Below are 18,155 nucleotides of genomic sequence, written 5' to 3' on the forward strand. Positions count from 1 at the left end.
TTGACGTCGGTGGACAAATTTTCGCGTTTCGGGAGGCATCTTGGGTTTTCGTCTTTATACTTACCGAGGATCACTTGATCGACTGATATGTGGGGCTTAACGTCCCAAAACAACGTAATCCTTATAAGAGACGCCGTAGTGGAGGGCTCCGAAATTTCCGACCACCTGGGGTTTTTCAAGGTGCACCCAAATCTGAGCACACGGCCATACAATATTTTCGCCTCCATCAAAAAAGCAGGTGCCGTAGCCGGGATTCGATCCTGTGGCATGCGGGTCAGCAGCCGAGTATCTTAGCCACTAGTCCACCACGGCGGGACGTTTTAAGTCCTAAAACTACGAACGATTATGAGCGATGCCGTAGCGAAGGGTTCCACAAATTTTGTCCATCAAGTACGTGTTCTTTAACACGCACCTCAGTATCAGTTGGCTCACGAGATTCTCAGTGAGTCTCCATCGAGATGCGACTGCTGGAGCCGGGATTAAACCACGTGACTTCGAGGTCAGAACTGGAGAGCCATCACCACTAGACTACTTACCGTGGCGGTTCCTTTTGAAAAAAAAGCCTAAGAGTCCTCAAAGATTAGATATGACGTTTTTAATGAATACAGGTCAAATCACGTTAAACTGGGCACCACACGTCCACGTGAGAAGCAAGCTGCTTCCGTATTCATGCACTATCAGCCTGTACTGCACCGCGCCTGACATCATCGGTCACGAGGTACCGCCGCACGTGGCTCCAGCAGTCCTCATTCAGGTCGTCCAGCTGCATGCGGCCGTCCTCGGCAGGGTGGCACACGACACGTTCCTTTACTACTCCAACGGCCCTCATGAAACCGTCCATGGATTGTACTTGCATCAGGCGGTCTCGTACCAAGACCGCGAGTTCTGCACGGTCGAGTTTAGCTCTCAGGGCAACCTCGTCCAGCAGGGCGGGGTGTCGGGCGACGCGCTCCACGGCTCCCGTCACGTACCTGCACGGGACGATCGCTTGCCATTCGAGAAAGTCGCGTTTTCTCATACGAGGCTCGCTAGTATAAACTTTGTACTAGCACTTCAAAACTTGATTATTGTAGCTCGAGAAACAGGGAGAATGTAAATAAAAAAGTCAGACGCATTTTCAGGGGGACTAACAGTCGGCAGAAGGAATATCGGCTACAAAAAAGTGTCGCACAATATCCACCTACTTCTCCGGCAAAAAACTTCGTCGGAAATGGAAGCCATTGATTACGTATTCTGGTGTAACATATTTTGCAGGCTTGTGAGCCAATGATAGTGAACAAGGGCCAATGAGAGCGAAACCAGATGTTGCTGCCAGACCAGCTCTTCTCGATAAGGCAGTACTTATTCCTTCTTGTGAACACTCTGCTAAAGTTCAATAACTGACATTGATAATAATAAATAAAAAATAGCTTCATAAAATCTGCATTACTCATAAAAAAGGGCACTGTTTCTTGTCAATAAAAATGTTGCATAATTGTTTGTACAAGGCAGCATCAATTGCCTTCTTTACCAACTCTCGTCGCTCCATTGTGATTGATTGAACAGTTTAGTTGTCACTTTTATCTCCAAAAAAATGCATGAAGAAAACGATGCGCATGGATTCACGCAACCGTTATTTCACACAATTTTAAGGGAAGAAAAAATTATTATGAAATCATGGTTGTATTGGCATTGATTTAAAGAGCAGAAATTATGTGATAAATAAAACAAATGCTCAAAGACCAAACAAACTGGCTCGGCTAATGTAGTAACCCACTTTCGAGTTAACCACGAATTGCACTACCAATCGTGCTATGGCGAAGACGATCGTTTTGCCCAATTACAGGTGCATCTGAGTGTTAGCTCCGCTGTAGTATGCCGCACCACTGTTAAAGCCACAAGAGAGTCGTGAGCATGCAAAGCGATTCAAACAACAATTCTAACGTTCCTGAATGTACGCAGTCTCTTTGCCTACCACTTTCAGAACGGTCTTACTCCTTGATCAGTTCAGCCCAAAAGGCATGTTCACTTGGTGTGGAAAAGCTCGCATATATCGTACACGCCTATATCGCTCCGCCAAACTCGCCCCTAACAGTACACGCTGGTTCTACTATAAAGCTGCACTCGACACCAACTTAGCGGCACTAGAAAACGCGAAATACAACATTATATGTACCGATATACCTACTTTGTTAAAGATAAACACCAAAAAGTGTTGGAGCGTTATCAAACCCTCACGTGGCAAACATATATTTCCATATATAGAGGCAACCATGCACCAATGAAACAATACGCTTCAACTCTTAACGATACATTTGCGAAAAAAAATTTCCGCCTCCTGTAGTGATCGCCTTCCAACCACTCGCCAGTAGAATTTTGTTGTTCTAGGCTATCCGTCGGCCGGGCTAAAGGGCTTACGCTGCTTCGGAATATTGCTCTCGGATGCTGAGAAGGGCTTGGCCAACGTCAGCTTCGTCACAAAAAAAAAAAAAAATCGGCGACGTGGTACTGTGTTATGTCTCCAGTGACTGTTGACATAGATGCCATTGCCAAACTTATCGATTTTCTGAGCAATCACTCACCAGCGGGCTATGACTTATGAGCAAGAAATTTCTAAAAAAAACACCAAGGCCAATATTTAGGTGCTTCTCGCTAAACTTTTTCAGCAGCCTTTGGATTCACCTACTCTGTCTATACAATGGAAAATCGAGAAAGTGGGGCCACTTCACAAGCCAGACAATAAAGTCTCGCAACGAAGTATTGTCCCATTTATTCATTTATTTATTTAGTTGTTTATTTATTTATTAGTAGCACTACCCATTTTCAGGAGTTTTAGTAGGGTGGAATGCAATGCATGAATAAAAATTTATTATAAAATTTCTGTACAGGAAGATTGCAATAATAATAATAATAATAATAATAATAATAATAATAATAATAATAATAATAATAATAATAATAATAATAATAATAATAATAATAATAATAATAATAATAATAATAATGCCAAGCACATTCACTAAAGATATCAAAATCATGCTAAATGACTCCAAAAATTGCATTTACAGTAAATGCAAATGAAACAAAGCGACAGGAAACGGAGAAGCAAACAGACTGTAATAATGAAAAATAAATGATCACGTTTCAGCCATCAAGAAACGATCAAGATGCTGAGAAAGAAGTTGCTTGAGTGATGTTGCTGTTAATGTTATTTAAATCTGTCAATGCTCTCGGAAAAAAATACTTAAAGCTGTCGTTATGAGAACAGAAAGGAGTGATTGTTAGTTCGTGTCTTTGACGCGTTAAACAACCGGAGAAGAATGAAATCCATTCGATAGCGCTGACATTCTAGTGTCCCTTGATTAACTGGTATAGAAATTTTAAACGTGATGAGCGGTCTCTTTCGGCTAATGGTTAGCTCGAGCTTGCCGGTCTCGCACTGAGCTGCATAGGAAATCGCTATAGATGAACTGTGTGGCTCTTTCTTGGACGTTTTCTTCAGTCTGATTTCACTCTTAAGTACTAGCTGTAAACTACTTGAACACACATCTTTTCCAACAATCTCGTTAGGTTTCTTGATTACAATACGTTTTTCCTTCCAACCCAGCAGGGATATAGAAAATCATTACCTCGCGAAACTCAACTCGCGATCTTCACTCACAAACTTCATCGTCTTCTCATTCATTCATGTTTGGCCGATTGGATTTCGCCAGAGCATATAATAAAGCCTCACATTTATTTTTACTTTATAAACTAAGTCTACTAAATTGTGACACTAACATTCTTAGGTGTATTAAATGTTTTCTATCTAACCGGACACAGTTCGTAGTTGCTAACGACCATAATTCATCACACCGAAACGTTAACTCCAGTGCACCGAAAAGTTCAACGCTTGGACCTCTTTTGTTTTTGATTTATAGTGACGACCTTCCTTCACTAACATCTACCATTCATTTCTTCGCCGACGACTGTGTTGTATTTCGCGAAATTTCCAGTGTCGATGATTATTCTCACGGTCAGTCTGATTTACATATCGTAGCTAACTAGTGTAAACAATAGTTAATGGAGCAACGACCCTAAATGTAAATCCATGCGTGTGTCAAGTTCTTCTAACATCATGCACGCGCACCTCCTAAAAGATTTTCGTCTTGTATGTGTTCGCTCGTACATATATCTAGGCGCACATAAAACTTCTAACCTATCTTGGAACACCCACATTGACTACGTGACTCAGATTGCAAACCGCACCCTTGGCTATCTACGCCGTAACTTTTCTGAATACCCCTTCATCCCGAAAAATACTTCTGTAAATAACCCTTGTAAGTCTAAAACTAGAATATGCATGCGCTGTTTGTGGTTCTATTACTGACAAACTAAGTACCTCTTTAGAACTTGTGCAATATAATTCAGCTCGCTCCATCTTGTCTAACTAAAATCGTACCGCAAATGTGTGTCTGTCATGAAATTCTATCGTTCACTAACACCGCTATCTCATCGTCCAAAATTGCCCGTCTCGCTCTTTTTGATAACATATATCATTCAACTCTCCAGAACGAAATAATTTTGTGGCCACAATGCATACCTTCTATTAACGACCACCGTTACAAAGTTGGCCTTGAAAGATAGCACAAAATAGGATTCTTTTAGTCATTCATCCCTTCAACATCAACTGAAAGGAACAACGTTGCTGATTACATTGTAACATTGTAACAATTCAACGCAATCATGTGTTTGGAGGAAGTTTAATTAGCATTGTATAGCTGGATTCTCTTTCCTTTGTTTTTTCTCTATTTTTTGCGCAACGTGTATGCATTTCGTTTTCCATGACTAGATTTTTATTTTGCTGCATACATGCCTGTAGCCTTAGCACATTTCTCAAATCATTATTTATAATTAGTTTGTGAACACTATACATGTCCTTGTTACGACTAGCTGAACCTGTATAATTAGAAAAATGTGTACTACGATAATCTGATCTGTTTCTATATAGTACGTCGTTTATTATAATCACTCCCATCTTCAATATCCTTGATCATGAGGGTTTACATAAATAAACAAATAAATAAATAAATAAATAAACTTCCTAAACAAGGCAATAAAGAGACAGTCGATGGTTGCGATGACAAATTTGAAAACAGGAGGTAAGTACTGCAGTCGACGTTTCGGCAAATGAACTTGATTTTTTGTTATAGCCTTGAAAGCCTTGTTCAAACAGATCACTTGTTCAAACGCCAACTGCAGCCTCTACCCACCTGTTTACGAATTTTTCACCATAAACGTCCCAAGACAGGCATACATGCAGTACTCAACCGACCCGTGGTATTTTAATATTTTTAGTAAGAGACTGGACCACTAAACACTAGTTAAAACTCGTCTTTACAAGAAGCAGACGCCAAGAAGCCTACAACTCTGGACACATGATACATAAAAAAAATGGCTTCGCTTCTGTTTTACACTTACCTGTCCAATGAAGATGCTTGCTTTATTCGAGCCGCTCGTGAGACGAGACCTGAGTTCCGCCATGTTGTCTCCTGGACAGCAAACCAGTCACTGGCCAGTTGCTCTTCACAGTATCCCGAGTATTTAACGTCGGTTAGCCTGTAATTCTCCTCAATACCTTTTGAAAGGCGCCGAATGAATGCGCTGCTATTCTCCGGCGGTGTGTAGAATAGGGAGAGTCGCCGTATGCACGTATTCCGCTTGATCGAATCGGCCATGTCCTCGGTGTCTTGGATGGTCATGTTATAAGACGTATGCACCAATTTCGTCAACGTCTTGTTCAGAGACAGCGACTCAAGCACGTGCTTCCACCATTGGTTTCGCCCACCTGCTCCACGAACACACATCACGCGAATGTCTAGTTTTTGCAAGGTTCTAGTCGATCTCAAAAATTCGGCTAATGGAATCGATATCCTGGGGTCGTCAAACCTAAAATCGATTCGGACGGACGTTAGCTGCTGACAATTCGGTAACTGAACCAAGACGGCTAACTTTTGTTCATACTGCGACAACGACAAATCGACTGCCGAAAACACTTTCGACTGTAGGAATTCAATGTCGTACGCACTAGTGTAACGTTGGAGGGAAACTTTTTCTTCCGATCCACTATGTTTCAGCTCTGCGCAAAGCCAGTTTAGTCGAGAAAGGTAAAATGGTGAGCTGATGTGAAACTTCTTCAGGTTTTCCTTAGTTGGCAGCGCCCGGAAGAAAGCGGACCACGTTTCGGGATGCAGTGCGTACAAGGGGAGTCTCACTTCTTCCAGAGTGTCGTTCTCCATGAGAGGACGAATCCAACAGTCGTAAACTGTTCTATGAACAGGTGGTAAAGGAAGTGGTCTCGAAATCTCTAGCATGCGTATTACTGGCTTAGTCTCGATTATTCGCGATATCAGAGCCGTGGTCTCTTCTATCACCATGAACAAGTCGAGCGATAGCTTCTCGATGCTCCAGTTTTCCCAAGAGGCCTTCGAGTACAGCCATTTGTATTGACGGTGTTTTAGTGCTCACGTAAAGAACCTTTAGCATTGTAGTGGAGGCGAGGAATTCCTTTACAGATTGCGGATACAGACTACCGTGCACTGACATGTCTTGGAAGTGAAGCTCTGTTAGAGTGGGGTTTTTTAACAAGGCTTTAAAGAGCGTGTCAACCATCCTGTCTTCCGCAAACGTGCCCTCTACGTGTAGGCTACTGAGAGACACCGACGACTCCAGAAGTGCACACAGAGGGCCTACAAGGACATCCAGAGGTACCTCCACGGGCGTGAGTTGCAGTTTTTCAATGTTGGTCAGGCAAGGCAGTATAGTGGAAATGGCGCTAGCGGTCCAAGTATTCATCCTAGCTACTGTAACGCTTTTGATACACCTGTTTTGACAAAGGGCGCTCAGGAGGGGCAGGCTTCTACACTCCGTTGAAGAAAGCGCAAGGCTGACGCTGCCTATGCACCGGTGCGTCGTCAATATCCACCCAAGAAGTTCCAGGCATTCTGACCATGGTTTTGTGACGGAACTTTCCACATACGGTGCTGCGGTGGCAGTGTTAGTTACGTGTAGCTGGTTACATCTCTCGTGGTCTTCTCGGATTTCGAATCGCAAGCCGCGGAGAAAATTGTTCCAGCTAACCAGCTCGGTGACGATCTGACACGTTTCTTGATCAGAAGCTGTGCAGGGTAAGAGGTGAACACCGGTTCCTCCTTGCGGGCCTTCCATGATGACGCACCCGCTTGGTTATGGAATATGATGAAGCGTTAGACCTCCATGGTTGCTCAGCAGGTCCAGTAAGAACAGTCAGCCGCATTCCAGAGTAATCTAGTGTGACTGAAAAATATATAATACTATAATGTATAATATATATAATAAATATTTGATACTATATAATATATTATATTATTATATATTATAGTATATAATATCATATAAGAAATATATCATACTATATTTATAGAATATAATATTATCGGACGTATTACGTCCTGAAATCGTGCTATGATTATGATAGACGCCGTAGGGAAAGACTCCAGAAATATTGACCATCTGGTGATCTATAACGTGCGCTGGCATCACACAGTGCACCGCCGCAGTGGTCCAGTGGCTAAGGTACTGGGCTGCTGACCCGCCAGTCGCGGGATCGAATCCCGGCTGCGGCGGCTGCATTTTCGATGGAGGCGAAGATGCTCTAGGCCAACGTGATCACATTTGGTCTTCGCGTGGCCACCTGGGGTTAACCCCTGGGGTTAACGAACCCCAGAGGGTCGGAATTTCCAGATCCCTTCACTACAGTGTCACTCATAATCATATGGTGGTTTCGGGACGCTAAACCCAACATATCATCATCATCGTCGTATCACACAGTACAGGGGCCTCCACCATTTCACCTTCATCGAATTGCAACCATCATGGCTGTGATCGAACCCCCGACCTTCGGGTGAGCAGCCGAGGACTCTAGCCATTTTTCCTCCGAGGTGGACAACAAATGTAAAGTTGACGGGCGTAAGAAAATCTTTACATTAAATGTGTCATGTTACTACTTGAGATGGAATTAGGGCCAAAAATAAGTTCCGACCGCAGAAGCCTCATTACAGTGAGAAACGCCAGAAGTCATCGTGCAATTACGTCTCAACTATTTCAGCTAGATTCGGGGACAACTTTCTGTGGCATGGATAGTAAGGCTACCGAAGAAAGTGGGTGTATGCCTCAGGTGAAGTACGTAGTCCCACAAATGCGTCTATGCTTTTGGTGTGAAAAATCACAGAAAATATCCCTTTATTTTCTACGGATGCTATTTATAAAGAGATGTTGCAATAATATAGTCCCAAAAACCAAGGAGATACTAATACTTGTTTTGATTTATGAAGTGTCATTTCACGTTTTTGAACGCCAGAAAACGTCGCACGTTTTAGGTGCATCTCACAGTGAAAATGGCGTACTCACCTTTCGGTGAGTGGTCGTCACCCTCCAGCTATTATGTAGACGACTCACCGAAGAAGCCTGTGGTGAATTTCACTGACAAATGTCTGTATAAGTAGGCATAGAAAATTCTATGCAATGACATTATTCGAACGTGGCCGTCATTCGAGATGCGAGCCGCACCGGACTTATTCGCAGAGCAGTACATGTGCAGTAGCTCTGCCCCCATAGCTTTCCTTTCATTGCCACAGGAAGTTGCTCCCGATTATAGCAAGCTGACGCGAGAAATAACGTACGAACGAAGCACAACTATGGTGAGCCATCTGGGGAGTCTGATAGCGTCTTATAAATAATAATATAGGCAGGGGCAACCTCATCATGCGCAGCCGTGGCTTTCGTTTGCAGATGTTACAGCAAAAAATGCCCCTGCCTTATCGAAGAGAATCGTGAGTAAATGCGAATGAATACATTTATTGCGCCAAAAGAGGGCACCATTGCCGTCTGACATTCGCCTTCACAGATTTCTGCCATCGCCTTAAGAGGGGCCCAGCCAGCGAACGGTCGAGAGCGAGGAGCCAGCGTTCTCGGCTCTGCATTGGCGTTTCACAGCAGCGTCTCGAGCGCACATTTCCGGCTGCTCTTGAGAGGCGCCCAGCCAGTGAACGGTCGAGAGTGAACGCGTGCGCAGAGAGGAGAGAGAGCGAATGGCGAGAGAAGGAAGGCGAAGCACTGCAACTACCCTTTCCTACACTCTCTAACAAAACATGCTCCAGCGGCTAGGGGCGAGGATAACCCAAGGAGGATATAAAAACTTGCTGGAGTGGAAGCGACGCCCGTCAGGTGACGCCAGCGGCAGCCATCTTGCCGGAGGCAGAAAGCGCGCTGCCGGTGTGTCGCCTCCACGCTTTGTTGCTGGTGCACGCTGTTTTCTTCAAAGTTTTCAATGAGTGCAAGTCTTGCTCTTGGATAATGGTTACCTCCTGCGTTGCCTACGGATGCACAAACAAGCTGAAGAAAGGTTGTGGCCTCACATTTCACCTGTAAGTACATGAAATTTAGCGTGTTCTACTCGCGGTCATTTCAGCCGCATTGTAGTTGGTTGCAGGCCCGCACATGAAAGAGCAGCAAAATGGCATTGTGTGTACGTGTGCCGCAGTTGATTGTCGTATATTTCTTGACAGGTTTCCAAAGAATGCAGAAGTTCGGAGTCTTTGGGAGCGGGCAGTTCGCCGTGAAGTGTGGCGCGCTAAGGATGGAGACCGCCTGTGCTTTGTACATTTCACTCCTGAGTGCTTTGACCGCACTGGGCAAACGACGCGACTGCGGGTGGGAAGTGTGCCCACGTCGTTTCCAGCTTTTCCGCCTCATCTGCAGAAACCTGTGAGTATTATTGCCATCGCTGGACGAGAAGCGTAATGTTTAGCGTGCATAACGCTCGTGGCGTTACGGCCGCTACATAATACTTGTTCCACGAAATGTTGTTGCGGGTATACGTGGCATTGATTGCGTGCCGAGAATTGGCGGTACTGTGCAGGAGTAGCTGTAGTTTTAGCATATCGTTACCGTGTTTGCGTTACCGTTTACCGCATTACCGGACGCCGCCGGCGAAGGTGAAGTTACCGGTAATGGTAACTGCTTCACCTTCGCCTTAACTGGTGATCAAGATATTTATTATTTATTTATTTATTTATTTATTTATTTATTTATTTATTACTGCTGACCTGTTTACCAGGTCTTAAGCAGGAATGGGCATACAGCAATGTTTACTACAAAAACATTATTGACATTCACAGCATACTGACAGTGGTTACAATTCGATACTTAAAGGCACATCCGGCGAATGGAAAGTTATACCAGAGCGGGTGCATGTCCTTTTTGCTGGCATACAATGTCTCGTGCACGATTATGAAAAAGTTTGTTACTTAATACATTTATTATTTCTTCAAAGAAAATGTGTAGCTTAATTGTACCCACATTATACGTGTGAGGTTTCATTTAGTTTTTGCGCTTGCTGCCTTTTTAGCTCGTCTGAAAAAACGTATGCTTTCAAACCCAGGTCAAACAGAAGCGTCCCGACCCCAAGTCTCGAGATTTCCCGGCCCCGCCTGGTCCTGAGTGTTCTGGGTTGTGCGACCTGCCTGGAGCTGAAAATATTCCTGAAGACTCGCCAACCAAACAGTTCTACAAAGACAAGGTCCTTTCCTCACAAGAAGAGATAACCCAGTTAAAGAAGGTCAAAACACTGCAACAAACTAAACGAAGGCTGGTCAAGAGAAATGAAACCACCCAAGAAATCATCAAAGAAATCAGAGAGCAAAAACTCTTGTCAGAAGAAGGCTCACATCTGTTTTCATCTGTTTTCTCGGATGACATTCAGCAACTACTTTGCAGGGTGGGCAATGAGCAGAAGGGCAAGTACCCACCTGAGCTGCGAGCATTTGCACTGACTTTGCATTTTTACGGTCCAGCCGCGTACGAGTATGTACGATCCAAGTTCAACGAAGCCCTCTCATCCCAGCGAACACTAAGGGGCTGGTACAAGTCGATTCAAGGAGCTCCTGGCTTCACAGCCGAAGCATTTGCTTTCCTTGAGAAGTTTGCGGAAGCACGTGATAAACCCTTCTACTGCGCTCTCATTGTAGACGACATGGCCATCAGGAAACACGTAGAGCTAGTTGGAGATAAGGTAGTAGGGTATGTTGACTTCGGAACTGGGCTTGACGATGACGGTCTTCCTGAAGCTGCAAATGCGTGTGTCTTCATGATCGTTGGAATCAACGTCAGATTTAAGATGCCAGTTGGATACTTCTTAATAGACTCACTCACAGGAGCAGAGAGGGCCGAGCTGGCCAAACAGTGCATTGAGAAGCTTGCGTCGGTGAAGGCTGAAGTATTCTCTCTCACATTTGACGGAGCCTCGTCGAATTTCACTATGGCCAGGTGTTTAGGTGCTCAACTTCGTGTTGACTGTGAGCAAATTTCTTCAAGCTTTGTGAACCCAGCTGACGATGCTAAGAATGTTTACATTATCCTAGACGCCTGCCACATGATTAAGCTTATCCGCAATTGCTTGGCGAACTTAAGCTACATTGTTGATGCTGAAGGAAAGCACATAAAGTGGGCCTACATAGTGGCATTGGAGGCATTGCAGCGTTCCGAAGGGCTGCGGCTGGGCAACAAACTCACGAAAGTACACGTGCAATGGGAAAAACAAAAGATGAAGGTGCGATATGCTGCGCAAGCATTGAGTTCCTCTGTGGCCGACGCCTTGGACTTCTGTGAAAATGTGCTGAAGCTACCCCAGTTCCGGGGCGCCAGTGCAACATCGAAGTTCGTGAGGGTCTTCGATCACCTGTTCGACCTTTTTAATTCTAGGAACCCTTTTGCAAGGTCGTAGAAGGCTCCTCTGCGGAAGCAGAATGAAGCCTGCTGGAAGCCATTCTTTGCCTACACCCAAGCGTATATAAAGGGATTGAGAGATCCGGCTGGGCGGCCAGTTTTAGAAAGCTTGAAAAAAAAAACTGGTTTTGTGGGCTTCTTGATCTGCATGGCGAGCACTGAAAAAATGTTCGACGAGCTTGTTGGCCAGGGTAAGCTGAAGTACTTGTTGACGCACAAACTGAGCCAGGATCACGCTGAGAACTTCTTCGGATCTGTTCGTAGCCGAGGTGGGTATAACAACAACCCAACCGCTGCTAAGTTCATGGCAGCATACAAGCGTTTGCTGGTGCAAACAGAAGTGACGTCTTCTAGCTCGGGAAACTGCACCAAAGACATGGTTTCCATCCTGAATGCCACTACTGTTGTCGCCCAGGTAGACGCAACAAGCGCGCTCACAGACATGCGCAGGTCCTCGATCTTGGAGTCTCACGATCACCACGACTACACGCACCCTGAAAACCTTTCTGCCATAGTTGTTGCGGTGGTGCCTTATATCGCAGGCTTCGTTGTACGCCAAGTGTGCAAGGCAACAACATGCGAATAGTGCATTGCGGCCCTGTACTCAGATGAGCTAGTTCCCCTAGTTGAGCAGAAAAACAGAGGTGGGCTTGTGTCCCCGTCCAAGGATGTCATTGGCTTGTGTGAAGCCGTTGAAAAGGGGCTGCGATGGCTACAGATTGAGTGTGGAACACTTCAAGCTGTTAACTCCTAGTCAAAGCATCTCGTTTTGGAAGTGCTACGACTGTCTGTAGAGGAAAAATGGTTTCAGAAGCTAGAGCAGCACATTCTTGACCTTGATCCCCTCGACAATCATATCTACAGCTTGTGGAAAAAAGTTGCGGAGCTGTATGTGAAAATCCGCATCCACCATATGACAAAAGAAAGAAACCGCGAGATCATCAAGGACAGGGTCAGGCCAGTTCTTTCAAGAATGATCATTTTCAAACATCAGTGAGTCTCCCCGCACTGCTCGTTTCGGCTATACTGTTCGCATATATTTTTAATGTTTGTGTGATTGTGTTTTTTCTGCCATTTTCGAGTTTCTCAAAGCGTTATTGTAGGCCATTTCGCCACCAAAAAGCAAAGAATAAATGCTTTCAACCTGACACAACTGTTTTTATTGCTTTGAAGACGCGAGAAACTGCACCTGCTGCTTAAATAAGCGCGAGCGCAGCTGTACTCGGCTGTTTCTTGCCTCTGCCAAGATGGCCGCCGGCGGGTCGGCGCGGCTTCACCCCCTCCCATGGGTAAGCATAGGCGGCTTCCACTCCAGCAGGTTTTTATATCCTCCTTGGGATAACCACGCGCACCAAGGGGCTTTACGCACGCCCACAGCTGTCGCAATAGGAGAGGGAGTGAGAGCGGAAACATAACACCTGTCGGTGAACGTCCGCCGCCGCGGACGCCGCCGCTGGATGCCTGCCATAGCCCGACTAATGGAGTCATCGATTGGCAGATTTGGAGTGGCCGACAAACGCTGCGCCGAAGCACTTCCCTCTGGCGGAGGGCAACCGAAGGGAAGCCACCAATGGAACACGCGTGCTCTATTATCTAGAACAAATAAAGGTTCAGAATGGAACGCGAAGCGCGCCTTTCTCTTTTGGCATGAATGGGTACGCGGGGCACAGCGCTGCTATGCTAGCAAAACGTGAGCTCCGACGCGGGGCAAAACTGACGCGACCAGCGTCCGTTGGCGTGGCCGAAGGTGGCACCGTTTGAAGGCATGGGGTGCTTGAGACTTCCGACCAAAACCACCAATTGAAGCGGAGTAGAAAAAATTGCTCTGTGGAGTGGATCTGGCGACAAAACTGCTCCAGATCTGCCATTGGAACATACAGGGAGCACTTTCAATCCTCCAAAAAAAGAGACTTGTTCCAGATGAAGCAGACGAAAGTATTATTGGAAGTGCTCCGAATCTGTCAATGGATGACACCATAAGAAATGCATTCGCATTTAAAAGAAAAGCGGTCACCCCAAGTGGTCGTGAGGTCTTCTGTGGGGGCTGCACGCTGCGCCTCAGTAACCCCCCTTCCTCCCCCTCCCCCCCGTTTGGGTGACTGAAGAGGCAGCTATTCTCCCAACACTCACCCCTCCCTGTGCGCATAATGTATATGCTGGTCACAATGACAAGCAGTGTCTTCGAAAAGGCGATGGACTGCAGTTCTTACTTTACTCTCCCTCAAGATAACAGCGATCATTGACAGCTAATAAATGGCTTTTATTACTCTGCTTGCTAACTACTAGTTTTGAGCCCACAAACGCTGTAAAACTAAATGCCTAAGTTTCTTACTTTCTGCATGATTCGCAACTCTTTCCACTTTGTTTGCGTCAATGAAATTAATTTCAAAATTTAGATTGTATTCACTGACTATGCCTTCCGCTTTGAAATTAAAACCTTCCGCTATTGGCTCTGAAGCTTTTTCACGCAGCTCACAGGTACGGGACAAAATTTGCGGAAACTTGGTAAACGCCACTCTATTTATAATCGGAGACGTACGAATAAACATGGTGTAGTTTCTCACCTTGTGGATATCAGTACGCGAGTAGAGGCAAAACGGAAGATGGCAGCTCAGGATGACAGCGTTGAAACGATGTGACAGCAACATATCTGGGCCAGGCAGTCAGGTTGACGGATGCCGAATCTGCAAGGATGTGGCAGTCGATACTCGAACCTAGTCCCGGCAGAGTAACGACCAGGCAAGCAAGGCCTTCTTCTTCTTCACCTCTTTTCGTGGCTCTTACGCAATGCAGGTGATTGGCCGAGTGTTAGGTGAATTTATTTCAGTGTTTCTTAATCATAAAATGACTATGCTAAACTTCAAACGGCCCCTAAATTGCCAAGAGGTCCAAAATTATGGTGTGATCCATTGGCCACAAAGTTTCATACAATAATACCCAGAGCAAAATCTGGCGCTAGTGTTTACGCGTGCTACTTCGGCGGCACTTGTACCCCCATGGGAATCATGGGAAGTACAGGCTTCGGATCCGCTTTGAATGTATTACGTTCTTGAGATTCGCGACGCTTCTTTTTCGGGGGTAAAACAAAGTGATATGAACTCAAATTTGATTTGAACTTGATTCAATTATTTGTGCAAGAACTTTCTTGCAAAGAGTTTTCGCGACCAGACGGCAAAAGTGAAACCTGGACGAATTCAATCATCGGTGTTTGCATCGCTGTGCTATTGCACTCCAGGTTTGGCATCGAGCTTTATTGAATTATTTTTCACAACACTTGAAAAACAAACTTGATTGTTTTTGTCTGAGAAGTATGTATTATCTGTTTATAGAAATAACAGCACAGGATTAAGCGTGAAACACTTATCGTTTCGTCTTCTGCAACGCTAGGTGCGTCTGTCCCAGTAGTCCCAGTGGTATGCCCTCAATGCACCTCTGGTTTTGTTGTGAAGTCGAGTCAGAGGAGCGTGACGGTGCGTCTCCCCTGTTTCGTCATCGGTTTGCAGTCGATTTAAAACGAGCTTAGGCAAGACGCGCTCGTGAAAAACATTCACTCGAGGCAATGTCCTGCGCTGGCATGAGACGCTACATCTATGTGCAGCGGTGAGGGGACGACGCTTCTTTTAACCGTCAAATACGACTCGTAAAGCTCCAACGTCGCAGCAAATCAGGTAGGTAGGTGGTAAAAAACTTTTCTTTCTTATTTACATTCCATTGGTTCTAATAACTTCCCCTGTACATTCCTTGGCATTACTGTCTGTTATATCTCATTAATATTGTGTTAAAACATGAAGAAACGAGCCCTTAGGTATACTCTTCTTCCCTTATATATATATATATATATATATATATATATATATATATATATATATATATATATATATATATATATATATATATATATATATATATATATAATGTATGTATATATTGAGACGTGATAATGACTGTATGGTAACGAAATTTACTTGGCTGTGAACTCGGGAGCGAACAGGCGCTACAGGTCCTGAGATGAGGTGCCCATCCACAAACGCCTATGATTGTCCGCCAAAACAGATGATTGCTGCTGAGATGTTGCCTATATATATACATACATACAAAGAGAGAGATATCCCACCTGATAGGTTTCTTTAAGTGTCTCCACTGATCTCATTACATTTCCTTCATCGCTCGGTATTCGCACATCCCGGAGGAATCCGAAGCCGTACAGCGGCACCCCCTGCTTCTTTAGGACGTTTCGCACGCTGATTTGGAAGAATATAGATTTCAGCGCCGTATTTGTCGGTGCGAAGTTATTCCGAATCAAGTTGACGGTGAAGAGAAACGTGTACGCCGTTCCATTCGGCAGGAAATCATACGAGTCGGCTGCAGGAAATGAGATGAAAATAAACACAAGGAAGGCGTGAGCGGTAACAGTACGTGTTAGAACTCTTCTTTTCGACGGGCTAAATTATATTCGAATAAGGTGGCATGTATAGTCAGCTTAGCAATGCACATGAAGGAGCTTTAGGGTCATGTTTTCCGAAGGTGAAACTTTTCGTTGTTGCAAAGCACTTCAATATCGTTTACGGGTGCCCCGCCACGGTGGTCTAGTGGCTAAGGTACTCGGCTGCTGACTCGCAGGTCGCGGGATCAAATCCCGGCTGTGGCGGCTGCATTTCCGATGGAGGCGGAAATGTTGTAGGCCCGTGTACTCAGATTTGGGTGCACGTTAAAGAACCCCAGGTGGTCAAAATTTCCGGAGCCCTCCACTACGGCGTCTCTCATAATCATATGGTGGTTTTGGGACGTTAAACCCCACAAGTCAATCAATCGTTTACGGGTCTTTAAATAGCGGTCGGACGAAAATTTAGAGGTGCAAGCGAACCAGGAAAAGAAAGGACCGAAGCGGGGCACCATTCCTGTATTTGCCCTTGTTGCTTTGTGCCTCCACATTTTCACAGGTCCACGGAGCGACTAGGCCCAGAACGCGTTTTAGTTGTCGCAAATGGAACTCCTCTATACTTTGTGTCACATAGGCTAATATGGTAAACAAGTTAGATACGCTTGCTAACTGTTGTACGGTTTTAGCCTCCCTCGTCCTACGCGGGACAAGCAAGACAACGCAACCTGCGGCTTTGGGTTGGCCCAGTGAACGTCAATCAATTATAGCACACAGCTACACCACATTGAGACATCCGCAGTGACAAGCTGAGCTCCACATCTTGTTGACATTTTTAACAACAACAACAACAACAACAACAACAACAACAACAACAACGACGACGACGACGACGACGACGACGACGACGACGACGACGACGACGACGACGACAACAACGACGACGACGACGACGACGACGACGACGACGACAACAACAACAACAACAACAACAAACTTGTTTTATCACACTCATTGTGGGAATTGGTATAACACGAAAGCGAACCGCATCTTCACAGGGTATATAACTGCGCATTGTACATTTTAATGTACTTGAAGTGCCTATTATATTTATTTCCATTTTTTTTTGTTTTTTCTTCTTCTCTGGCTTTGTTTTACTTTTTGTATTTTGTATGTTTTTCTTTTCGACTTTTTTTGTCTTTTTTTCTCGTTACTTAGCTTCAGCAAGTGTATAATTAGGTACATTTGACCTTGTAGTGCACCTGCGCCCGTAGTGAATGCACTATGATATCAATTTGAAACTGTTTACTGACTATTATTATTCATTTTCCCCCCGCATTTATCAGGTGCTTTACCCTGTCGTTTCGTCACCGATGGGTGGCTGGGGTTTTGTCAAGCTGTCATTGAACAGCTTTTTTCCCGGCCACTTTTTTTCACCGTATATGTTTTTGTTTTTCGTGAAAATAAAGTTCTTTGATTGATTGATTGATTGATTGATTGATTATTCATTGCGGGTGTTGGCACAAAACGCGTTTGTTTTAATACTAAGTGTTTCCGCTACTGTGAAGAGGGTAGCCAACGGCTGCGGCTGCGCCTTGTGCGGCAGCGGCTACAAATCTTTGCGGCACCCTTTTACTCTTCTGTGCACTTCGGTGCTCCTTCAATTTCTCTTATTCCTGCTCCGAGTGAACTAAACACGTCGGTCCCATCACATGGCTTCCACGTAATAGGACAGGTCTTTGCTATCTTTGCTATCCCTAACTCTTTTTCCCCATGCGAAATACTGAGTGGTGGAGGTTGCGGAGGTGAGCGACAGCAGGACGCTGGGAGGCGAGTTTGTTTCACATGCGCTGCTTTTGCGCGATGCCCGCCGCTCTGATGGGCAGCGTTCTCCGTACTGAGGAGTGGAAGCGAGTTGCTCCCGGTGAGCACGCCCGCTCCTCGACTCCGCCCCCGCCATCACGTGCCACCCACGCCACTACTGCCCCTTTGGTTA

General features: G+C 45.1%; 2 protein-coding genes across 2 annotated transcripts in view; both read right to left on the reverse strand.

Annotated features, from left to right (window-relative positions):
- Nucleotides 1–576: 576 nt before the first annotated feature.
- LOC142771315 (uncharacterized) lies at nucleotides 577–7,268 on the reverse strand. Its single transcript, XM_075872795.1, has 2 exons — nucleotides 5,440–7,268; nucleotides 577–971 (listed from the first exon to the last, which is right to left on the reverse strand). The coding sequence occupies exons 1-2, from the start codon at nucleotides 6,393–6,395 to the stop codon at nucleotides 668–670; spliced, it is 1,260 nt and encodes a 419-aa protein (XP_075728910.1). The 5' UTR covers nucleotides 6,396–7,268; the 3' UTR covers nucleotides 577–667.
- LOC142772238 (uncharacterized) overlaps nucleotides 7,158–18,155 on the reverse strand; it is a 30,778-nt gene continuing 19,780 nt past the window's right edge. Inside the window, exons 5-7 of the mRNA XM_075874433.1 lie at nucleotides 15,896–16,143; nucleotides 14,346–14,465; nucleotides 7,158–7,293 (exon numbers count right to left, since the gene is read on the reverse strand). Of these exons, the coding sequence (XP_075730548.1) occupies nucleotides 14,445–14,465; nucleotides 15,896–16,143 (269 nt within the window). The 3' untranslated portion in view covers nucleotides 7,158–7,293; nucleotides 14,346–14,444. The remainder of the gene's footprint in view (nucleotides 7,294–14,345; nucleotides 14,466–15,895; nucleotides 16,144–18,155) is intronic.

This window comes from Rhipicephalus microplus, chromosome 9 (assembly GCF_043290135.1).
Source record: "Rhipicephalus microplus isolate Deutch F79 chromosome 9, USDA_Rmic, whole genome shotgun sequence".
NCBI classification, from domain to species: Eukaryota; Metazoa; Arthropoda; class Arachnida; order Ixodida; family Ixodidae; genus Rhipicephalus; species Rhipicephalus microplus.

What these genes read in the sequence shown, in the direction of transcription:
- LOC142771315 (XM_075872795.1), bottom strand. Translation starts at nt 6,395, where the DNA reads ATGGTGATAGAAGAGACCACGGCTCTGATATCGCGAATAATCGAGACT. An exon ending in CAAGCATCTTCATTGGACAG is followed by an intron (nt 972 to 5,439) that starts GTAAGTGTAAAA and finishes CGTCCCGTGCAG; the next exon opens with GTACGTGACGGGAGCCGTGG.